The 24,916-nt window shown below is 37.7% G+C and overlaps 1 protein-coding gene across 10 annotated transcripts in view; it reads right to left on the reverse strand.

Annotated features, from left to right (window-relative positions):
• The window catches only part of LOC131034615 (uncharacterized), a 226,015-nt gene that overhangs the window by 166,127 nt on the left and 34,972 nt on the right, over positions 1–24,916 (reverse strand). For 9 of the 10 annotated variants that reach the window (XM_057966209.2, XM_057966164.2, XM_057966218.2 and 6 more), the window contains one exon: positions 1,273–1,369. In XM_057966209.2, coding sequence (XP_057822192.1) covers positions 1,273–1,369 — 97 coding nt within the window. Of the gene's footprint in view, positions 1–1,272; positions 1,370–24,267; positions 24,287–24,916 lie in introns of those variants that run through there. The other variant, XM_057966194.1, reaches the window with a different exon arrangement.

The following is a 24,916-nucleotide window of genomic DNA, read 5'->3' on the forward strand; positions in this document are numbered from 1 at the left end:
AGAGCAGAGAAGATTTTAGAGTGCATTTGGTGGAGGTGGTCAGACTTGGGTGGGTTAAAACCCATAAAGAAGAGAAGCGAATGCTGAGTGGTGAAATGAGGAGGATGGAGCAAAGTTTGGAGGAGGAGATCGGATCATGGTGGAAAAAGATTCCACATTGAGGAAGAGGATCGTAGAACATAGCTGTCACAGGAGGAGCATGATTGTTCCAACTAGGTGCTACAAGAGAAGAAAGAACCACTTATTTAAAGTACCTGTTACAGTGATACAGTTTGTTGAGGGTTGTTTACAACCTGAAAGGATGGTTCTACCATTCAACTCCATTTTGTGCACCAAGCTCACAAAATTTTCTTACCCCAGGTGTCTGATGCAAGAGCATCCATAGTGTAAGGGCAATCCTGAATCACCAAAAATATTTTAAGTTAATTTTTATGCAAATGTTTAGGAATAACTGTTTTGGAGAATAAATTATGTAATAAGGGCCTAATATTTAATAAATATTTTGGCCATAGCCTAAGGTTTCAAATTGCAAGGGAGAAAGACACATGTCGGAAGCATCTTCAAGGCACACCCTGGGAATCTTCTATTTTGGCATCCAATATGGGAGTAGAAAGAAACTTTCCTTCCATAATCACTCATGATGAGACTTGCCATTTAATACATTTCAAATTTGTGCCCCCAAGCACACTTGGTAAAACATGCCTATTTTGGATCCCGGAAAGTACTAGAAGTTTCTATTTTTATTGGTTGAGGAGGTGGCCATTTGCCGTTGAGGAAGAGCAATTTAGGCGATTTTCTAAATCCATTTGTAGTTTCCTTATCTTGGGATGAGAATTTTGGAGTTGGAACCACCCATGGTTTTGGAAACTTTAATGATTAACCTTTCTTTCTGAAGTTTTCAAAGAGGAGGTGGTAGTAAGCAAAGGGAGATTTTGCAGGTGAGAGGATTGAGGAGCATGTTTATGTTCAGAAATCAGATTTGAAGAATTGAAGAATTCCATGGTAGTTCTTGCTTGCAGGTTGTTGATTTTCATCATAAGTTGTTGATTTTTGTATGAAGCCAATAAGGCTGAAATCTACTGTAACTTTCAAAACAACTTTGTAATTCTGTTTTCAGGAAAAATAATTGAAAGAAAGAATCATGTCTTGCATGTTTCTTGTAATTTCATTGTTAATGTTGTGAGTTGCTTTGTGTTAGGGAACCAACCCTGCATCAATGGCCCAAATAGGATGAATAAGTATTTTTTGTTTTTGTTGAGAAGAATTACTTACCTCAAAGAGTCTCTCATCATTAATTTGGCAGTTCTTTAACTGCAAACAAATGATCAGGCCATCATTTTCCTTCAAGGAGTCAAGTGCAGCAGAGTATCTGTAAATGAAACATGCAATTAATTTAAAATTGTACAAGTAGATTCCCAGAAACTTAAAAAAAAAATCATCCTTAATATAAGCACAAGAATACAAATCTCTCCACATTTCTATTATTCATTGAGGTCAGACGATCATTGTCCTGATTTTTCAATAATAATTCTTGACATATAGATATTTATTATACCAATAATCAAAGAGCTAAACATCAACATCCGTTGACTTGTTTGTTTATGATATTGAACTCATAGGATGCTGCTCGATGGGAACAAACTTTGATCTTTTTGGCAAAAGACACAATTTCTCTCTGCTTACTTAACAAGGATGTATAAATTATTAGAAGTGGGATTACAAGGTTCAAAAACACTAGGTGTCATGTATTATGTTGCGTTTACAACAGAAGCCTGATGTTATAGCTGGGAATTTAATCAGCACCCAAAATCTGTAGATCTCAAAACTGAGGTGAAAATTTCCAAATTTGAATGCTGAAATATGTTACTAACATGAAATTTACCACTATATATGCCACTTAAAAGGTGGAATGTGAACCAAAGGGAACAATACTGAAAAAAGCTACAACCAACAACGTGAAGACCAAAATGAAAGGCTAGAATATGTTATTCTTTCCTTCTTTTAACTGAGTCTATATTTTATAATTAAAACCATTCAACGTAGGCTGAACAAGATCAACTCATCCGATGTTGGTTGATGGGTACAAACCTTGAGCTTATTTGCTAAAAGATACAATTTCGCTCATTCTTGACAAAGATTTTCATTCAAAATTCTTATAAATGAGATTACAGTAACAGAATACAAGAACATTTAATGTCATGAGTTATTGTGTCTATATAACAGAAATCTGCTGCTATAGATGGTAAACAAATCAGCACTAAAATCTGGAATTCTAAAATCTGAGCTATAAAATTCCAATTGGAATGCTGAAATGAATCTACTGATATAAAAGCTGGAATCTGAGCTGAACAGATCTGAAAAGAGTTATTACCTAGAACACGAAGACCAAAATGAAAGGCTAAAATGTGTCATTCTTTCCTTCTTTGATCTAAATACAGAGTTTATAACGATGTGAACAACAAGATGAAATAAAACAAGAAAAAATATTCTCCTGAGGCACCAACGCTGATGACTTTGCCTAGAACTCATCTTCCAGTGATTATCCACGATTCCACATACAAGTTACAACCATAACCCCTACTCAATGGCAAAGATCCTCTTTTGTAGTTTCTTTCCCTTTGTGTTTCACATTTGGTTGCACATTGGAAAATCTAGAATTTTCCTCTAAATAACAGGAAAGTAGAACTACTAGAAATCTAAAACTTATCTTGGAACTAATAAAAAAAAATATAAGAGAATACTAAGAAGATTCAAAACTGTAGTAATCTCATAGCAATCTCACTACTAAAAGAGATGAGAGATGAAAACAGAAATGATGAATGTTGATGGAGGCAATGAATGATTTGGAAGGTTTAAAAAATTTGATGAAAAAATTAAAAAGCTAGTTAGGCAAGATGTGATAGAAATCAAGAATGTTGAGGAGATGCATTGCTATGTTATGAGTTCAAATTGATCTCTACTGTTAAGCTGATAGAAAAGTGCGGTTATACCTTTGAGAAACAGGAAAAACTAAAATCTGATTTAGAATTTAAATTTTAAATCTTACAACTGAAATTAATATGCTTGGAGATTGTGGACTAGTATATAGTTGCAGGAAAAAAAACACCAAAAGTTTTAAATTTGATAATTCAGAAACAGATGTTTGCAACTATTAGATTTGTAGTAAACAGAACACCTGGACAAAACATACAGGAAAGAACAGCAAACCAAAATGTAAAATGTGATTTACAACTAACAGAAATTAGAATGTATTGTCAAACCTCTAGCACTGAACATCATAACAAATTCATTGCTAAAGCACACGGAGAATACAAAAAAGAACTAGGGAATATCTAGCATGCTTAAAGGACCCTACATTGATTTTGAGCTACTACGGCTCAAGGATAAAATGATTGCACCCATTTTCCGATACATCCAAGTGCCAACCTCAACCAATGGGTAGGCTTTCTGAGCTATACTGCAAATCACCACTCACAGTGTGCACAACCACAGTGGCTGCATCCAAAATTAATGTGGTCCCACCAAACTGAAGAATCCTCCAACCTCATACAATAGAAGTGGGGTATTGTTGATGTGTGTTTTGTGCACATGCAAGCATCAGAATAAAATACCAAAGTACTTTACCCTCTCTTGAACAAAATCACCTCAAATGCCAAAGATAAGATCAACTAAAATGATTCCAAGGTTTCTACAGTTAGGTCTTGACGAGTGGGTAACTCAATGGTCAATGTGAATTGCTGCTTTCACTTGGGGACTTACACAATTGTTCGAATCAACTTTGCTTATCATGAATGTCGAATAGGTGTCCTGGTAAATTAGGATTTAACAATGAAGTTTTGGACTCAATTCTAACAAGTATTTCTAAAAAAAGGCAAAAGGGAATAGGGTTTAGGAATTCTATTCTAAAACCTAGAATGTGAGAAGTGATGAACAAATTCAGTGGAATCAAACTAGGCAAGGTCTCACCATCAAATCGAACAGATTTTGACAAGAGCTTAGTGCAATCATCTAAGGTTAATTCATAGATTTTCAAATTACTACTGTCAGACATTGATACCATCCAAGTTGATGCATAACAATGGACGTATAATAATCGAAGTTAAGCTTGTATAAATTTCCAATTGACCACACAAGGCGCACTTACAATCAGCAAGAGGCTAGTGGTATGAATAAATGGATTCCACACAAATACATTCAACAATTCCTTCATTCAATCTAACAAAACTTGAAAGCAAATTCTAATCTAACTTGGAGGAATTGAGAACCTTGAATGTAAGACAACACTTAAACAAAAATCACCATCAAGTCGAACAATGATTTTATATTCAAATCTACAGCATCTACCAACAATTCTCAAAAATCTCTCTTACAAATTAGAGGCAATGGGGTATATATATAGTCTCATACAAAATGGATGGCCAAGATCATGCCAACATAGCCCTAGAGTTGCCCAAGCTAGGGTTTACATCAAAAATGGAGCCACCAACATATGGCCCAATAGAAAGACACCTAGTCATCAAATAGGGAATCTTCTAGAAGATTTCGTCATGCATCTCTTTCTCTCACAGCATAATCCAAGAATATAGTCAATACAGAATCTAATTCCTCCATGCAAATGTTGGGTAAGGTATCCTGTTGTAAATCAATCACCTCCAACGCATTCAAGCAAGCATCCAAGGTGTTCTCCCAATCTGGCATGAGCTTCTGCGAATTGTGAATGTGAATCAACAAAGACACTAAGTCATCCATTTGACTCTTCTTCAAAGAGTCCAACTGATTGAAGTACATGAACTTCATCTTGTCTCTCAATTCTGCTAAGTGTAAACCACTGGCTTCACTGACATCAACTCCTGAAATTCCTCAATTGAAGGAAGGATCTTTGACTAAATATCATGAATTGATCCTTCCATCTCTGCACAATCCTTTTGTGCATGCTCATAAATTGATTTCTTCATGGCCAATGAACAATACCAGCTATGGAAATCGTATCTATCTCCATTATGCACAATATTCTCCCTAATCAATGTGGACATAGGAATTTTCTTCAAGGCTCTGAATCGTGGAAGAGTCTTCTCCTAAATAGGTTGGGATTCCTCCCAAACTCCCTCCAAATATTGTATCCTGAATATGAGCCCTGGTGTCCTATCAAAAGCCTGGACAAAACGAGTAACGAAATCATTCGTCTGTCTCTTCGTATCTTCAATCCATTACTCCACTTCCGAGAGTGTATCTCTCGCTGCCTCATAATGTGTATGTAGTACACGATCAACTGCAATAGGGAAAATAAGGGTAGGATTTTCACGCCTTATCCCTGCGATGTACTCTCTTAAGTCTGATATTTTCTTCTTCATACTTCTCTTTCTTTTCTATCTCCCTGTCCAACCTTGCACTAATTGCCTTGAGAGTATCACCAACTTCCTCAAATTCCTGTTCTTTTGTAGTACGACCAAGGGCAACTGAAGTAACATGGAAATCCATGGGAGTAGCAACATCCTTCGTCACATCTCCAATAGGAACAACGACCTACACAATCCGCATTCCTCTCTCATCTCTAGCTATATGTGACAAAATCTCAGCCCTCTTCAGTTCTTTCTCCTTGTTGCTCCTGGCTAAGTAGTTATCAATGTCGTCAATCGGTTGTCCCTCTACCATCTTCTTACTTTTCTCCATACTCCTCATCAGCCAATCAGGAATAGCGGCCATCTCCATACCATCGTCGAGACACATCTCTTGATCAAGCTCTCTCAATGCCAAGATATCATCATCATCATTAGGTGTAGCAGATGTAGCTGTGGCACATAAGTCTTGAACATTCTCTGGCAATATCACTATGTTGGAACATTGTTCAATCTCTTTGTTCTATTCTAGCCCTTCAATTTCTTTGATTGATGAGACACTAAAGGAATATGAAGGAATGATAATCTTTTGCTTCTTCTTCTTAACCTCCTCAATCTTCTTCCCTCTAGCCTTGACTTCTCTTAGTGTGTTCTTCCTTCGCTTGGGAGCTTGACTCTCCTCATCCGCATGAATCCTTATGTCGTCGATAGTTCTTTGATCATCTTCGAAAGCGGATTCCTCCTGTTTCATCTTTTCATAAGTGAAGATAACACCCATGTTAACCAACTTGTTCATCTGACTATCTACCCATCCTCGGGAGAAACTCAAGACTTCTCTCATTAATACATTCAAATCTGTCACTTCTTGTTATGACCAATTAGGCAATAGAATCGCCTTCTTCATTTCATTCTCATATTGTGGACGAATATGATCCTTGTCATCTAATTTTTGATCAAGAAATAGGAAAAGTCCACACTTCCTCATGAAATCCACTGACATTTTGGACCACATTCTTCTATTCACTGCTTGCTCGTCCATTAGGTTGGCCCAATAATCTTCTATGTCCACCTTGTGAATGAACTTATCTCCCCTGATCCTTCCAACTTTCTTATTCGGATCGAATCTTTCTCTTCTCTTGTATGTTGCAAATTGATAGAATGCGAATTCTTCAACTGTTGTGCTAGTTGCTGCGGCGGAATGGCAAACCTCTAAGTCTTCCCTACCGAAATAGGAAATATCATCCCTATTCTATGTTTGTCCTTCTGGATAGAATCAAACTCCAAAAGTTGTCTCACCACCTCAAGTAATATCATTCTGTTTGTAAGATACCTAGGAAGCCTCTAAGGTTCAGATTGAAATCCATGAATCCTTATGTATGTGAAAGTGGGAAACTGTATGTACCATGATCCATATTTCTCTATCAGCTTTGTTGCCTCCTTGGACAACTTCTTGTGGATTCCGCCTTGCAACATCCGTATTATGTACATAGTGAATCCATCATTCACTCTCTTATAATCTTCAATTTGATACATGTTCAGCTGTGGATAGCATTCATAACTCCTGTATTGCCCTTGTCCATTCCTGACTTCAACTTTGCATATCAATCCTTTTTAAGTAACAAATTGCGCAAGTAGATACACCAGGTAGGAAGTTGTGGCGAATGATTTGGATCTCTCCACATTCCTCAGCTGAAAATCAAATTGTCACTTATGATTTTTGACCAATTAATCAATGTTCCTTTTTGACAATCTTGGATGAAATAGAACATCCATCCCTCATATATTGCACCCAGTGGCATCCCCATCACTCGCTTAAGCAGGAATACAAAGTCACTATATTCCTCTTTGAAATTTGTGCACATGAGTGCCTTGGAAGCCTTGGAATGATGAGACCTAGGGTCAATCATCCACTCCTTATTCACTATGGTCTTGCACGCATCCATCTTCTTCTTATATCTTTCTTCATATTCATCCTTGGTCCTATCCTTCATGTCTGCTCCACGTGGAATTCCGAACATCTCAACTAGGCAATGATGGCACCTTTGGGAGTCTTGATCATTCGGGAGCGAGGACCATAACATCGTGCACTCTCCAGAATTAGCTAGCTACACTGTATGGACTACAGGAACCCAGTGACCTGATAAATACCACTCTTCATAATGTTTGCATAAACTGGGGAAGGAATCTGACTTCCAATTCCGAACATCCACTGCCGTATCTGGTCCATGTTCAGGAAATGCATGTTCATGTCTGTAATCTCCTTCCATCTAGATGACATCTTGGATTCTGGATAGAATCCTGTTTCAACTATCCTCTGTTGTTCCTTCCGAATGCTAATTTCGGACTTTGACATTGTACCTATATGAAGCTGGAAGTTAGAAACTTCGGAAAATTTTCCTGACAAATTTTCAGAATTGAATAAGTTCTGATTTCTTAATGATTTGGACAATTTTAGGGATAGAAATCAAGAATTTTATCCACATTCTCAATGAATTCTGAAAATAGAACAAAATGTGATATGACTAGGGTATGAAACCCTCATGAAACTCATTAAAATCATCAATTTTCAGACTTAACAAAGTCTGAAGACACCTCCTTATACTTGGAAATTTTATCCAAATTAGAGTGCAAAGGAGTATACCGGATTGGGAAATGAACTAGGAAAGGTGTGAAAGTAGTGTTTTTCACTTAAAAGTTGTCTGAGGACACCTCCCAAGGTCAACAATGGCTGCCAGCAAGTCTGAAGACAACCTGCAACTCTACAAATCAGTCACTAAAAACATGTTGCAATCGCATGTTATGCAAAAATTTGATGAAAACACTCTTCCCATGGTGAAAACAATCAATTCCGGGCATGTATGTATGGTTGGTAAAATAAAACTTTTATGAGGACAAGTCTGAAAATGATGGTTTCAGACTTACCAGCACCTTGCAAAGTGACAAGAAACTCTGGAAATGATAGAAAAATGACTTCTAAACGCCCTCTGAGTGAAATCGCTAAGGTAGGTAAGTGGCTGGAAATGATGTTTTTCTAAGGACAGCCTGTAACAATGGCGTCTCAGACCTGCAACAGCAATGAATTGCTCTGAAAATGCACCTAAAAACTCTCCAAACAGCCCCTAGACAAAATCGCCTAAGGTGGAAATCAGCTCGCAACAAAGTGTGAAATCTGAAAAATGTACTTCCAGCCAACAATGGAGGTAGAAAATCTTCAACAAAGGTGGAAAATATCAGGTCTGAGGACAACAATGGCAAACTTCCAGCAATGGCACCAACAATGGTGAAGGAAATGCACCCAAAAAAGGAGGAAAATGACCTCCAAATGAAAATCACCCAGCTAGGAGGAATGGCGCCACCCTAGCAAAATCGCCAAAATCTGAAAATTAGTCTTCAAACATACTCCAATGGCTGCCAAGAAAAATCGCCCAAGGCTGGAAAGGAAGAAAGTAAACAATGAAATCAACTTTCAGCCTCCAAGGTGTCAAGTTGACACTTCACCAAAATCGTCAGTTGGAGAAAGATCGTTCAAATCAGCAACACCCTTGGCAAATATAATAATTTTATAATGCTGGCCTCCCTCTTTTAAACATGTTTTCACCACAAGTTTTCACCACACAAGCAATGTGGGATAAAACTTTGATATTTATACTTGCCTGGGGAAAATCGATTTGCTTCTAGAAGGTAAAAATCATTTAATGTTTATTGCAAATCATTTATTAATTGTTTTTATTTTTTAAATAATCGTCAACATTTGTAAAACCAATTAAATTTGGGGTCAATTTATTTAAAATATTTCAAAATTAGATCAAAATTAACCCCAAGGGGGAAAATGGCCCCATATTGGGATAAAAATCCCAATAAAAATTTATTAATAATCATTAATAATGCCCTTGGGGGAAAATTGCCCCATGTTGGGATAAAAATCCCAACAAAGATTTCATCAAACTTGCACAAACCTGTCTCCAAGGGAAAATCGACCCCTGTCTAGAATGAAAATTCCAACTTAAATGTCATCATTCAGCTCAAAAATCACTTTGGAGGAAAATCGACCCCTGTCTGGACAGTTATCCGGACTTAAAATCATCAAAATCATCACTGGTGGAAATTCGCCCTGTGTCTGGAATCACAATCCACATTAAAATCCTTAAAATCTCGTCATAAAAAACTCTGGTAGAAAATCAATAGGCATCAAGAATCATCATTTTAGTTCATTAAAGTCATCTGCAATCCTGGTGGAAAATCGTGGGTCATCGGGAGGATTTCCCACACTTATTCAAATTTTAACCCCTCTAATGGAAAATCAATCCATGTCTGGATAATGAGTGGGCGAGAAATTGGGTCCATTAGGAATCTAGCGGAAATTCACCTCCCATCAAGATTTTGAGTGGCGGAAAATCATGGGTCATCGGAAATGTGGGGAGGAAAAGCGCCTCCCATCGGGAATTTTGACATTTTGAACCTTAGAATATGGATATTCATCATGAATTTAACAATTTCACCACTCAAAATCATCTTGACACTTAGAATTTTCAATAAAACGCATTGAGACTTAGGCAAATTTACCAAAATTTGAGAGAAATAAAAAGGAAACCTATCGAGATAAAGTACAAAATCAACTTGAATAACTTCCTAGGAGCGAGAAAACAACTCCTAAAGGTCTAGAAAACACCCAAGCACTTAAAAATCACTGACGAGGATGTTCAAAAACACGTTAACGCTCAAAAGGTCTACACTTAGACAAAATTAGGATCATTTAAAATCTCAACTTTTACACACTTGATAAAATCTCAACTTTTACGCACTTGATCCTATAACTTCAAAACCCTAAACGACAAATAGGCATGATCAAAAATCCGAGACTCGGGCACGGGAACTCAAAATTACCCACTATGATGCAAAAACCCCAAACTAACCAACGCAAAAAGAAGGAAAGAGAGGTTCCTCGTTTGCAATGGGACGATGTGTGAAAAGGTCACAACAGGTACTCTAGTTAATAGAACCTTTCCTGTGTGAATGGTACAATCCCATTTGCATCTCCTTTGCATACCCAGCAAGAGGGTTAGCCCAACAATATACCATTTTTTAGGGAGACACCCTGAAAACATTCCTAGGCACGTGGCAACAATATCGGGACAAAGGGGGAACATTTCCCCCAAGTCCTTGCATATCCAAAACATCCCCATCCCAGAAAAATGTGGTTTTAAGGAGGGGACACATCCCCATAGGACAAAGGAAACTAGTATGACTATAAAAAATAATTTTGAAAAGTATCGAGCTTCATGGTTAAAGTGACAAAGATGACTTTCCTCATTTGCATCACAAGAAGACCAAGCTAGAGTAATAGTCATATATCGTGATTGAAAAAGAGATCTATTCCAAGCAAGGCTTCTTAAAGTTGCAGAAATAGAACTTTCAGCATGAGTGGCTTGTCTTTGTCAAAATGAAACCAAATCAGATTTCTCTTGCACAATCTCCACTGTTTACTCCCGAAGGGAGCTTACTTGATTACACAGAGTAAACAAAATATAGAAACAAAAACAGACCAAAAGTAATACCAATTAACACTACTCAACACAACATATGGCAAAAAGATATATTCTATATTATAAAAGTGTAATGTGTACAATCATATATCCTTCCCAATACAACAATAGAAGTAAATATAATGCTTGATGGTTGGTTAAGTTTGCCAACCGTCTGCAACTGCCACGACCTCTCGAGAACTACTAATTACACTGCCAAGTATACTAACAAAACATAAACAATCTTTATTTATTATTAAGGCAATTTTGTCTACTACATTAGCCCCCCCCAAAAAGGAAGTCGTCTTCAAGACGACGAAAACAAAATGGTGCTAGAATGTGCAAAAACACTGAGGAGGGTGAGATGGCGCCCCTGGTAGTAAAGATGATATCGGGGTGGAAGGTTGCAGGTGCTACTGCTGCAGGGGGTGGAAGCGTTGACTTGCCAATAATTCCCTCTCGCAAGACACCTTCACCATGTATGTTGCCTACATCGGTTTTGCATGCATTGCCTCTTACTCACTACCCTTCGCCCTAAATTGTGTGTTCAACTGCATGATTTGCTCATCCTTTCCTGCCAACTATACGGTCAGCTCTACCAGCTATCGACCTCTGTCAGCCAACTATTGTTCATGCTCACCTACCCTCTTCTCCAAATAAGTGACTCGAGAGTGTTCCTATGCCAATTAGTCTCGAGCTTTTTGTGCCTAGTCTATAAGAGCCTGTCGAGCATGTTCTACCTAGTGGAGGGCTTGGGCTTGCTGGAAAACAATCTTGGAGTGTGTGATTGCCAGCTTCCGATGGTTAAGGAATAAATCTCTGAAAGCAACCTCCATTCCATAAATCACTTGAAGTACTCGTCCATAGCGACCTCCAATTGTAGGTCGTTGTGGGCTTCATGCGTCTCTCATCTCCTGAGTTTCCATTTTCAACCATCCTTTGGCAGTGAAACATCTAAAGTACTCCCTGTCACACTCTCACTGCATAAAGGCTAGAAAACGCTCTGCCGCCTGTGCCACCAGAGGGTCGTGGCCAATGTCTAAGTCTCGTGCAATGTCTCCTCCATGACCAAGAAAGATGGCCATACCTCCCAACTAGCAAAGGAAACACTGAACTGTGTTGATTGGATCCTGAGGGTTTGGCAGACTCAACCATAAAACAATCTCTTCCCCTTCCCCAAACGATGAGTCTTGTTCCCTTGCTGGCACGGTTGTGTGTGTGACTTGTTTCGGTTGGGTAGTCACCACTAGAACTCGCTGCTGACTAGGCCCACCCCACCACCTTCTGGAGTTACCCTTGAACACGCTACGAGGGTAATCCAATCAACCCCACAACGATTTGTGATAGTAACTCTACGTGCAGAACTCTAATGTCCCCTACTAGATATAGGCCTGTTTAATAATAATTAATCTTATATTGGATGAGTGTAGTCTTGCAAAGAAAACCTGAACCTAAAAGGAAAGGCAAGCACCTACATACATGTTCAATTATAATTAGACTTAATTCATTCTAATGCAAAAATAGATAGAATTTGGTATATGAGACATGAGAGGGGTTACACGAGTTCGTTGTCTACCAAGCCCAAGGAATGGTTGCTTCTAACCTCCTTGCTAGACTTGGCAGCCCATGTTGCTTGCCCTTCAAGGCCATTAGCTATACACAAAACATCTTTTGAGTTCGGCGTGGGGAGTGTAATTTGGTTCCTTGACTCCAAGGGTCCTTGTGAGCACTTATGAGCCCCTTGTCACCACTGGATTACACCTCAAACCTATAGAACACTGAAGTACTACTCAAAGGGGGGGGGGTGAATCAATAGTACACAAAACTTCAATTTTTCTTAAAAACTTTAAATTTTCCAAGCTTTAATCTGAAAAAGTGAAAGACATAAAGATGCAACAACTGAAACTGAATAAGGTGCAACAACAAGAACACAAAGCATAGGATTTTACGTGGAAACCCAATGTGGGAAAACCCCGGTGAGAAATGCCGCTAGGATCTACTATCCTAATCCGACCTCATAATTGAAATGCTTTACAATATTTAAGGCCCCCAACCCTAAGGAGTCACCAAACCCCTATCTCTCTGAGCACCAACTCAATTCAAAATTCTCTTTCAAAGAACCCACTCATTTAGTAACACAAATACAATTTATATACTCAAAATTAGAGTATTAACTTGAATGACTTCAAATCAAGTACAATTTGGAATAATTTTAAATGTGCTTGTTATGAACACAAAAACAAACTAGAATTATTGCATTAATCTGAACATTAAATACCACAATATCTCTACAACGGAATATACATGGTTTAATCTGTAGTACACATGATGAATCAAATGATTTAATCAAGATGTTACTGTATATCTCAAACCTCTGTCACAAGGTTTGGCGAATTTGATCCAATAAATTTGAAATTTGTCGAATTTTTAAAAACCCCAAAAAAAATTCGTTAAGTTTGCCCTAAAATTCATACGGTAAAATAGGTTAGAACTTTTTTAATTAAAAATGTATCTTTAAACACATTTTCAACCTGCTTATTTCAAGAGAGAGAAATGCGAGCTTCATTTCTAAGAATCTTTCCCCCAAAACGGTGTTGACCAACCCTTTTTTGCAGCCATTATCGACGAATTTTTCTATCCTTGATGGTTAAGCCATTATCGATGGGTTTTTCTGGCCGTGCAAAATGGGATGGGGTGTGCGAGATTTCATTTTATTTATTTTGTTCGCGCATAGGAGGGATTTATTTTATTTTTCATTTGCTTTGGTGGTTTGCAACTTTGTTCGTTTTTTCTTTATTTTTTGTTTTAATTTTTGTGCACAAAATTCAACATATTAAAATAATCATCATTATTTTAATTTTTAGTATATTAAAATTTAATATCTTTGAATATTTAATATAAATTATTAATTATCAATACATTAGATTGAACATATTAAAATTTTCTGTTATCATTTGAAATAAACGATAGTCCTTATAAATTGTGATTATTGTGTTAATTATTTACTATTAGTTAATATTTTAAAATATTTAATTTAAAGTTGAAACGAAAAAAATAGGGGCTCTACAACTTGGAGCATGTAGAGGTCGAAAGTGGTACGAAGAGGGTCGATCGCTCGTCAGAGGCTTGCCTCGTGCAGGCCCAAGGTCGACCAGCCGGAGAGCATTGAATGCTTGGTCATGAAGAGTGTTTATGGGCTCAACCTCTCACGAAGATGGCATTTCTCCGAGCAACGTGTCGAACGAGACTGGTTTCAAGTCCTTCAAGCAGGTGGTGGAAGGGAAAATTTTTGTTCCAGAAGGCATGAGATTCCTTAGCAAAGAAGTCCAACATAGTAGCGACTAGGATGGCGACGAAGGGAGAGGTAAGGGCATCTCTGCCAATTCTTTGGTTGTCTTTCCTATTGCCCAAATGGCCAGTGCGATTATCTCTGAGAAGAATAGGCTTAGGAAATCTGCAGTTTTTTTAGCGGCTTTGGACATTTCTAAATTGCCTTCTAGGAACTATTTAAATAATTGGTTGCAAAATGTGTGGGAGAAAAAATTAGGGTTCTCTTTTTCTTTCTGCAGAATGATTCAAAAGGGCTTGTTCTTAATTTTTTTTAATAACCCTAACAGTCAGTTAGAAGTGGTTAAAAGGCAGTATTAGTCCATAGGGAAGGGTTGTTTTTGAGCCCTTTCATGGGACCCTGATGCTAATACGAATGAAATTTTGGCTCTCTCAAGCCCTAGATGTGTCATAGTCAAGAATACCCCCCCCTATTTATGGAATGTCATAACTAAAGCTATAGAGCCCCTAGGGAGGGTGATTAGAATTGATGAAACCTCCTCTTTGCTTCCACACATGAATGCCAAATTGTTGGTGTCCTTGACTCCTGGACACAACCTTCCTGATGATCTCAAAATTGAACTTATCTCTGAAACTATCTCTTGTCCAATTGAATTTCTAGGTGGTATTAACACCTACTTTTCTGTAGAAGGGAGGGCTACCTTAGGAAAAACTATCCTCTGTTGAAGAAGAATGATAAAGTGGGAAATTTTGGGCATAAACCGCCTACTTCGATGCAATCCCCCCAGTTTCCAAGTTGAGCGACCCATCTCCTTCATTGAATCCCCACCCTCCCCCTACTGCCTCTCTATCTGAACTTGGTGTTGTATCTCCTGATCCCCTATCATCGTCTGAACTAGTGGATTCTTCCACTTCCCCTTCTAATCTTTGTAATGAAACCCCCATGATTGAGAAGCTTAAAGCACTGTGTTGAGATTAGAAGGGTAAATAAAGATGGGGGCTCTACTCTGTCATGTTGTCTTCCCCTGGATGCTACCTCAAGCCCTTCTCAGAACTTGAAATTGAACACTCAACAGATCATATTGGAAAAATTCAAGAAACTGAATGAATCTCGGAATAGGATTCAGCAAATGGTGAACTCGGATGTGAGTAAGGAAGGTTATTCGCCTGACTCTCAAGTGCCTTCCTCTAGTGGTAAGGCCAATTCCCTTAAGAGAGACTCTCCTATCCCTTGTGACTCCCTTTCTAAAGTTGAGGAGGAGGGGGCTAAGTCGAGGGCTAAGGGGAGTGCCAAGAAAGAATCCACCATTGAGGATGTTAAATTTCCAGGTAGACAAGAGGCTGTTAATGAGCCTGGAGAGGTTAATAAAGATACACCTCAAATTGCACCTCGCACCCCCCCTTTCAACTATGTACTGAGAGCCACTGGGGGTGAGGGAGTACCTTGTTTGAGCATTGGTCCTTCAGTGGAGGAGGCATTTAGTAAAAATATGGAGGTAGAAATGGTTAGTGTTGGATTGAACGATGATGAAAAAGCAGTTCAATGGGCTATTGTCCCCTTTAAGGGAGACACTAAAGCAAGCCTTATTGAGAAGGCCATGAAAGAATTCGGAGTTAGGAAGGTTGTCAACAAAACGAAAACCAAGAAACACATGAAACTCAACAAGCTAGCTGACACCTCTCAACTAGGTGTTGACCAGCCCTTTGAATTCAAAAAGAAGAGGGAGAGACCTAGTGGCTCTACTGCTCTATCCAAAAACAAAAAGGCCCCCCATGGACAATTGCCCAAGTGCTACAACAGTTTCAGGACCCCAGTGGACTCTAACCCCTAATCTATCCTCATGGATCTGAATATTGCATCTTAGAATGCGAGGGATTGGAGACCCCAGATAGGAAATATGTGGTTAGAAGGTTTCTCAAGCTCTATAAGAATATTCATGTTCTCCTACTACAACAGCTCAAGGCAATGGATTTTTGGCTTGATATTAATCTAAAGTGCATTTGGAGGGAGGTTGAATATTTTACCACCAAACACAGTAAAGGAAAAGGGGGTGCTACTATTCTCCTCAGTTGTAAATGGGCTAAGCTTGTTTCTAGATGGGTTTGTTCTCCATGTAATAGATTGGTATGGGTTGTCTTGAATGTAAATGGTATGGAATTTGGTATTTGCTCAGTCTATGCTTCTAATGATTATAGAGAAAGGATAGAACTTTGGAAATGGATGTCCGATCTGGAAGACCTTCCTTGGATCCTAGGTGGAGACTTCAACATGGTAGAGAGCCCGAGAGATAAATCAAGAGGCAGTAAGGCCGAATGGAAAGGTGAATAGCTCTTCTTTTGGAATAGAATGAAGGGGAAGCTTGGGCTAATTGACCCTCTATCTAGTTGTAACAGAGAAGAACAAAAAGTTTGGTTTACATGGTGCAACTTTCAAAGAGGATGCAAGAGGAAATATTGCAAGCTTGATAGATTTTAAATCAACAAGGTCTTTTTCAGAATCACTAAGAATCCGGAGAGATTTTCTGTGAGTCACCCCCTATACTCTCTCGGACCATAATCCTATTCAAGCTCAACTTTCTTTTAGTCATGCTTCTCCTAGAAGATTGTGTCATGAGGAGAACTTTGCCCTCAATACTAGTCTGTTGGAGGAGATAGAATTGAAACAGGCAGTCTATATTATCAGTCAGTTCAACAAGAACAATAGCAAACATAACAGCCCCATTCAGGGATGGACACAGAAGGTTAGTAGCTGGAAAATTTTGTTTCAAACAGTGGGAAAAAAATTGGCTAAGGATGATAAGAGAGAGGAGACTCTTGCTCATTGGAACCTACAGAAGGCTAAAGAAAGTGTCTAGAGTAATCCTTATGATGAGAAGGCTCAAGAGGTAATATATCTCGCAAAAGATTCTCTGCGAAGAATATAGAATAAGCGGATTTAGGGGGCTAGGACTAAAGCAAGAATTAACTGGCTTGAAAATGGAGACAAAGGGTCCAAATATTTTTTCCAGCTGCTTAAAGCCAAGGAAGCCAGAGTTGGTATTGAAAGTATCAATGTTGATGGAGCAGTTGTTTCTTATCAAGCAACTATCCTCAGAGCATTTGCTCAATACTATCAAAACCTCTTCTCATCTGAGGACAATCAATTGAATAAAGCCAATGCTAGAAACTATATTAAAGGGATTATCCCAAGGAGAGTTAGTAGAAAGGATGCTAAGTTGTTGGACAGAGAGCTCTCTCTGGAAGAGATTAAGGAAGCTATTAGGACCCTGAGCAATAGAAAAGCCGCAGGGCCGGATGGACTACCGATTGAGTTTTGCAAGGAATGCATTGATTGGATTGGGAGTGATCTGCTGCAGGTATATCATGCTATCCTTAGAGGTTCTTTAGGAGAAGAAATCAATAAAGGACTTATTAAGGTAATCCCAAAAGAGGGAGACAGTGAAAGATGTCGAGTGCTGATTGAAACAATCTGATATATTTTTCTAAGTCTGATTTCTTTGACCAGCGGCTGGAATTTTGGTTTTTAAATGCGTTTTTTGTAGTTTTATGCTTTTTTCGAGTTTTTTTAAAATTTAAGCTTTGGGAATTGACAATGCAAAATGAATAACAATGACCACACATAAAATAATTGACTGAAAATGGATCTCAGACTTCTGATTTTTATTTATCAGCATTAAACAAATGAATGTAAATGATTATCTTCAACAATCAAAGCCAACAACGGCCTACCAGAAGTCCAGCGCTGGGAATAGAGGGTGACTTATTGGCCTGAATAGGTGAAATGAATGAATGAAGCACCTCCAGCTGCAACCAATGACCCCTGAGAACTTTATTCACCTACTGGATAATTATCTAAAACAATTTAGTGAAGAAATCCTTATTCCAATGCACCTCCTGAATTTCCCCCAGGAGAAACTCCAATTTGGTGTGTCTTCTACCCACAGATTTGCTCCTGTAGCTCTAGTATGAACCAATTTTACCAAATAAGCAATGGATTTCTTCTTATTTGCTGCTAACAATGAAATTTGTATTAAAACACTGATGCAAAACCCCTTAATTTATTTTGTTGAAGTTCCAAACATGCTCCAAGTGGTACGATTTAGCTAGGGAGAGAATGGTTGTCCACAATATGCCACAAACTCTGAAATAACTTCCCAAAACCTGCTCAGATCTGATATTCAGACTATAACCCTGTTGTAGCTGCTCTCAAACTTTGATTATTGGCCCTTATTGGCAAAATATGAACATTCCTGGAAAAATCGATGGCACCGTGGTGAGGGGGATTTCGTCCTCTCACCCAAAATCTGAAGATTTTCTTCTTCAAACTCAATTCAGACCCTACAAGAAGCGTTGCAAACCTGCAAATGCAAATAACTCTCAAAAAATAACAATCTCCAATCATACCAAATGATATGTACAAGGCTCTTTTATCTCCTCAACCCTAAATCGAACTCCTTTTGGCATCTTTTAAAGATTCCTTGGAATCATTTTCTCCCTAAATGTGGCGCCAATTTGAGGGGGGATCTCATCATGAAATAATAACCACCTTTTAAGATATTAAAAACATCCTAGGGAAGTGTGCAAGGTAACTTTTAATATAAAGTTACTTATTCCAACATTAAGTTACTTTTTTATTAACTTTTTCTAAATTTAAAAAAAGTAGCTTTATAACACAAAATTATAAAGTTTTATTATAAATAGCTCACCAAAGCAAAATTTGACTAAGTTTTGGTCCCCTTTAGCTAACCAATCATCACCTACACTGTGAATTTGCTTGCGGAGATGGTTGACAGGCAAATCTATACACCTGAATAGCAACTAAAGAAGTGGGGACATTACAGACAGAACTCAAATAAAAAATTGGAGGCCCATAACTTTGTTGAATGTCTCCTATAAGATCTTGGCCAAAGTTCTTGCACAAAGATTAGAAGACATTCTTCCTAAGTTTATCAGCCCTACTCAAACAGACTTTGTCAAGGGTAGGTATATCCTTGAGAATTTACTCACATGCTAGGAGGCCATGCATTGGGCTAAGGAATCTAATCAGGACACTGCTCTTTTACTTTTAGACTTTGAAAAAGCCTATGACAAAATAGAATGAAGCTTTGTGCACATGATGATGGAAAGTTAGGGTTTTCCGGAGCATTTTTGTAATATGGTGAATATCTTGATGAGGGATGCTAGAGCATGTGTTGAGGTTAATGGATGCAAGTCTGAATACTTTGACCTGTCTAGGTCCATCAGGCAGGGGTGCCCATTAGCACCAGCTATTTTGTTATCTCCGTTGATGCCTTGTATTATTTGATAAGGGGTTGATAGGCAAGGGAGCTTATAATGTTTTTTAAGCTAATAGTCCTATGTATAGAAATACATGGCTCCTCAACCTTAATGCAGTTGACATTCAAGTAATATAAATAGTTTTTCTAAACAGTATAGTAGCAGCAAGAATGCTCTCAATACGCACAAAACATAGAAACTAATATTGATGGGGGTGTTGGCAATGTGTCGTCTATCTCATCTTTCCCTCACTAAGGAAGTAATTCAATTTTAACCATGCTTCAATGAAATTAGAAGGGAACAATTTTTATCTAAATAAAATAAGGTCTTTAACCTCAGGATGACGAAAGTACCAGTCGATAAAATCAAATATGCCAATCTGTGGTGAACTAATGATGATTGAGATTCATGTAACCTTATTGCGCAAAAAGGGCACCGTTTGTTAATCATTTGTAACTTAATGGCGGATGTCAGTTAATAAAGGTCAAGTATAGGCTACTTTCCTTATGTAAATAGCATTGAGATTGTGCGGATTACGAACTATTCAACTATTGTACTCCAAGCTGGTATATTTGTACAAAACTTTGGTTCATGAAAAGAAGAAGGTCAGTGATTTCTACATATTCATTAAACTTGGATTCAACCTTGTTCCCATGAAAGAGTAGGTTGCTAGCTCAAGGGCACAAGTATGAATTTCTGTATTAAATTAATGTAAGGTTTGTCAAGAAGGATTTCATTCTTAGAGAATAAGTCATCTCGATTTTGTTAAACAACAGGGAAAGCTTGAGTCCAAACATGTATGGTAGCCGATGGGCCTCATAGAGTCAGAATGCAGTAGCATAGAGACAGATTTGAGGACTTGGTCACCTAGAGGAATTCATTCCAACCTAGCAGGATGTTAAACAATTGACTTCATGTTTTAGCGTGTTTGCAATAACCTAGAAAACTCCAGACATGGAGACGATACTTTTGTAAACGTCAACCAGTATGTTATCCAGATACACAATCCAGTCAGAGGTCATACCAGTTAGGGGAAACCTATAGGGTATGACCGACTAGGGATTTGTGTAGGATTATCTTCAATTCAGATCGCATTGAGTTCATCTTCTCGTTACATTCCTGCGAAGGGCCAAGCCAATCCAACTGGATATGGCACGGGGGACTAAGCAGTCTGTGGTTGCGCGGAAAAGCGCCCTAATGATACTTTCCCTCCTCACTAGTATCTTGATAAAGTTGTTAAGTTCAAAAGTTAGCATCAGATGAAAAGTACCTTCTAAACCCTTGCTCTTTCAATTAATGTAATGTTAATTACTTCCTTATCTTACGTTTATGTTTAGTTTAGATCTATGGAAATACTTTCAGTTATTGTTATCTTAAAAAAAAAAAAAAACTCTTCCTTTATGTTACTTTGCAATGATTATGTTAACGGCTATATTTGCAGCAGTTACATTCGTTTCCGTTAGTTACATTTTTGAATAAATGTTTCCTTCAAATTTTTAGCATGTTACAATGAGCCCTGGAAGGTCCTGATCAGACATAATCTCTCCATGGCTACTTCCAAAAAAAGTTCACTATGGAAAGGACTTTCACTTTGTGATATACTTGCAGGAAGTTTTGATATTAGACCTTCAGGATCCATTGTGTTCAAGTCTATTTGGAAGGCTTGGGAGGTCATGAGGAGACACATCTCCAATAATGGTATAACAGGAGTGGATGGGGAGATCTGTGGTGAACGATCAATTTGGTGGAATCTGAAATACAATGGCAAACCCCTTGCCCTATTGCAAGGTTGCTCAACTAAGAACTGGGCTTCTAGAGGCATTAATAGACTTGTTGATATTCTTCATAACGGCCAACTTTTGAGCTGGAATGATATCATGGATAACTTCCACATCCCCCCTTCTCACCGCAAAACCTATTATGTTTTGAGAGATGCTTGCTCCCTTCAAATTGATAATTCCAGATTTCTTTCTTTTCAATGACCTAATGGATCCTCCTTGCCTAATCTCAAAGCCAAGTTTGTCTATGTTGTTCTAGCTGATGATTACTTTGTTCTCTCTCATGTTGAGGAGGTGATTACGGGTAGTGTCCAAAGCCTTTAAAAAGTTGCAAATTTGTTTTGGTCTATTTTTTCCTTAGAAGTTTTATGGCTTATTTGGAAATTCAGGAGTGATAATGTCGTTAATGGCAAGATAGATCCCTTACTGAGTCTCTGAGGAGACTCATTGTTTATAACATTGGTGTGCAGGTTACAGTGACTGTGAGATTAGCCCGCCGGAAATTTGAGAACTTCCTACAAGATGGTCTTGATTCATATCTAGTAGGTTTTGTAGCATATTATCTATTTTTCTCTATTGGTTCTTGTTGCTTTCATGATGGCCACACTAGAGTTTTCACATGGGAGGCCTCGCATGGCTTCTCTTGGACCAGGACTACGGAGGAGAGATCTCCATTTGAGGAGGGGTAGGCGAACTTCATTAGAGAGTTGCAAGCACAGAAGGATAGAAACAGGCAAGGGCAAGTGCCAAATATACCAGTGGCAATTCCAGTTGTGCCACCGTACGTGGACCCTATCCTTTGAGGCAAAGAGCTGAAATGGTGTGATGGACCACTAGGATGGACAGCATGGATGGAAACAATGGGAGATTCCAGCTCCCCGTATGCAGAAATAATTCTCTAGTAACATGTACATGATGTATATAGTCAGTTTAGGGGGGAGGTCTTTTGGTTAACGATCAGTGATGTATAGTTTAGGACTTTGTATATCCAGGACAGTAGAATATGCAGTAGTTCTATTTTTTTGGCTGTGGGATTAAGGGGGATATGGCTGCTATCAGGAATAGCTAGCTGCTTTTTGTGCTGCTTTCGGACATTGTGCTCTTATGTAATAGACTCTCTTATAATTAATAGAAAACAAAAAATATTTAATTTAAATGATTAATTATTAAAATATTAAATAAATATATTTAATATTTATAATATTTAAATTAAAATTTAAATATTTATATTTTAATATTTTAAAACTTATATAAGGCAAATTTAATCATGAATTTTTTTTCGAATTTTTTCTCTTGTCGAACTTCATCTGAATTTCATTGTTGCCAAACTCAAACTCGTACTCGAACCTTGTGACATAGTCTGAAACAACAGTGCACTAGAAAATATCCTGAGTCTGATATAAGTCTGCCTTTGAGGATATAAATCTGCAGTTGGTAACAATCTGTATGCTGTTAATGTGAAATCTGCAACCAACCAATAGTCTTTTCAAAACAATTGTATATCAAGAATGGATCATGAATATCAAGAATGAATCATAAATATCAGATGATATATCAACTATATATCAGAAATATAGTTCCTTTCGATAGTAAAGATCTGCAAGTAAACTTTTAATAACTAAATGCTGTCAACTGTATCAGTGATTTGCAAACAAAAAATTGTTTACACAAACTCAGAATATGCTTAAACAAAGTACAAAATATTGTTATACTGATCTGAAAATTTCATTACCAGAACAGCACTTCCATTGCAAACAGTAATTCCTCTTTTGATAGCGATACACATTCATTGATCTTCTATCAATTCTCAGCCTTAGTCACACACTTCTCTCTCAGCCTTATCAAGGCTTTTTTATCAAAAACTGCACTTCTCATTCATAAAGCAAAAACAGAAAGTTTTTATTGAACTTTCATAGAATGGTTTTTATAATCATTAAGTGCCGATTCTTTCACACTTCTCTTTTCACTGATTTCAAAAAACTTCTTCTCAAGATACAACAATCAACATATTATATATATCTTACCAGCAATGAAAAGTTCTTCATCATATCGGTGAAGAAGTTGTAGCCACTAAGTTGATTTAAAACCAACAGACAGTTTGCCAATCAATTATAACTGTCATTAGTTAATGACATTGTTGAACAAAAGCAGTTTTGTTATAAAGTCACTCTTATTCTTTATTAAGAAAAGAACAAGAAAGAGTTCGATAAACCTGCCTTAACCGAATCGACCAACAAAAAACCAATTCATACGTTTTAAATACTTGATCAAATGTACTGTCTTCTTTCCATAACTTCCCATAAATATCACCAAAACTCAAGGTTGAAACAGAAGTCGAAATCCACATAGAATATCTGATCTGAACCACACTTAGATGCTGAAGTGAATACCAAATGCAAGTTTAAGAGGTAATACATGTCTGTATTTATTTCTGCAATACAATAATTTGGGCAACAAAACAATGCAATAACAATCACAAATTTGACTGTGAATCTTAACCTATGGAGAGGGATGCACGTTACCACTAAAATGAACAGTATCATAGAGCCTATTGATTTCAATGATCGAAGCCTTGTGATTGACATCAATGGCAAAATGTCTAACAATCTCCCCCTTTGACATTGATCTCAACAAAAAGGAGAATCTGAATCAGCAACACCAAACAAATCTGAACTTCCATAAATCAAACCCAACCACCAAATTTTCTCCCTCTTTGACATCAATGGCAAAGGGATGGGGTACAAAAGATAGAAACAAAAATATACTCCCCCTAGGTAGCTACCAATTTGTAGCCAAATTCAATGTAACAAAGGCACAACCCCAAGCTGTGCACGAAGAAGTCCAAAAGTGGCTGTAGGAAGAGGCTTCGTGAAGATATCAGCCAATTGTTGTTTAGTATTTACTATTTACATACTCAAGACAAACCTCATGATCAGCAACCCTTTCTTTCAAAAAAGGATATTTGATAGAGATATGCTTAGTGCAAGAATGAAGAACAAGATTTTTGGAAATGTTAATAGCACTAGAATTATCACAAAATATGGAAACTGGAAAATCAAATACCACCTTCAAATCTGTGAGGCTTTGTTTCATCCACAAGACCTGTGTACAACAAGAGGTAACAACAAAATATTCTGCCTCGGTTGTAGATAAAGTGACGAAATCTTGTTTCTTGCTCAACCATGCAACCAACCTATTTCCCAAAAGGAATGCACCACCACTAGTACTTCGTCTATCATCAACACAACCTGCCCAGTCGACATTTGTTTATGCTGTCAAAGTAAAATCATCAGTCCTAGGATACCATAAACCATAATTTATAGTACCTTTGAGATACCTGAAAATCCTTTTAACTGCATTAAGATGTGACACCATAGGAGCAGCCTGAAAACGGGCAACCATACAAACAGATTGCATAATATCAAGTCTTGATGCTGTGAGATACAATAAACTGCCTATCATTGACCTGTATTCTATTTGATCCATGACTAGTGAGTCATCATTCTTACTCCCATCATCATAGGTGTACTAACTAGCTAACAGTCCTCCATCTGAAACTTTTTAAGCATCTCCTTGGTATATTTAGTCTATGACAAAAATATGCTTGCATCCAACTGTGAAACTTGCAATCCAAGAAAATATGCTAACTCCCCTATCATAGACATTTCAAATGCTGGTTGCATTTGATTAGCAAAATCCTTACAAACTTCATCAT

This window comes from Cryptomeria japonica, chromosome 5, assembly GCF_030272615.1.
Source record: "Cryptomeria japonica chromosome 5, Sugi_1.0, whole genome shotgun sequence".
Lineage (NCBI taxonomy): Eukaryota > Viridiplantae > Streptophyta > Pinopsida > Cupressales > Cupressaceae > Cryptomeria > Cryptomeria japonica.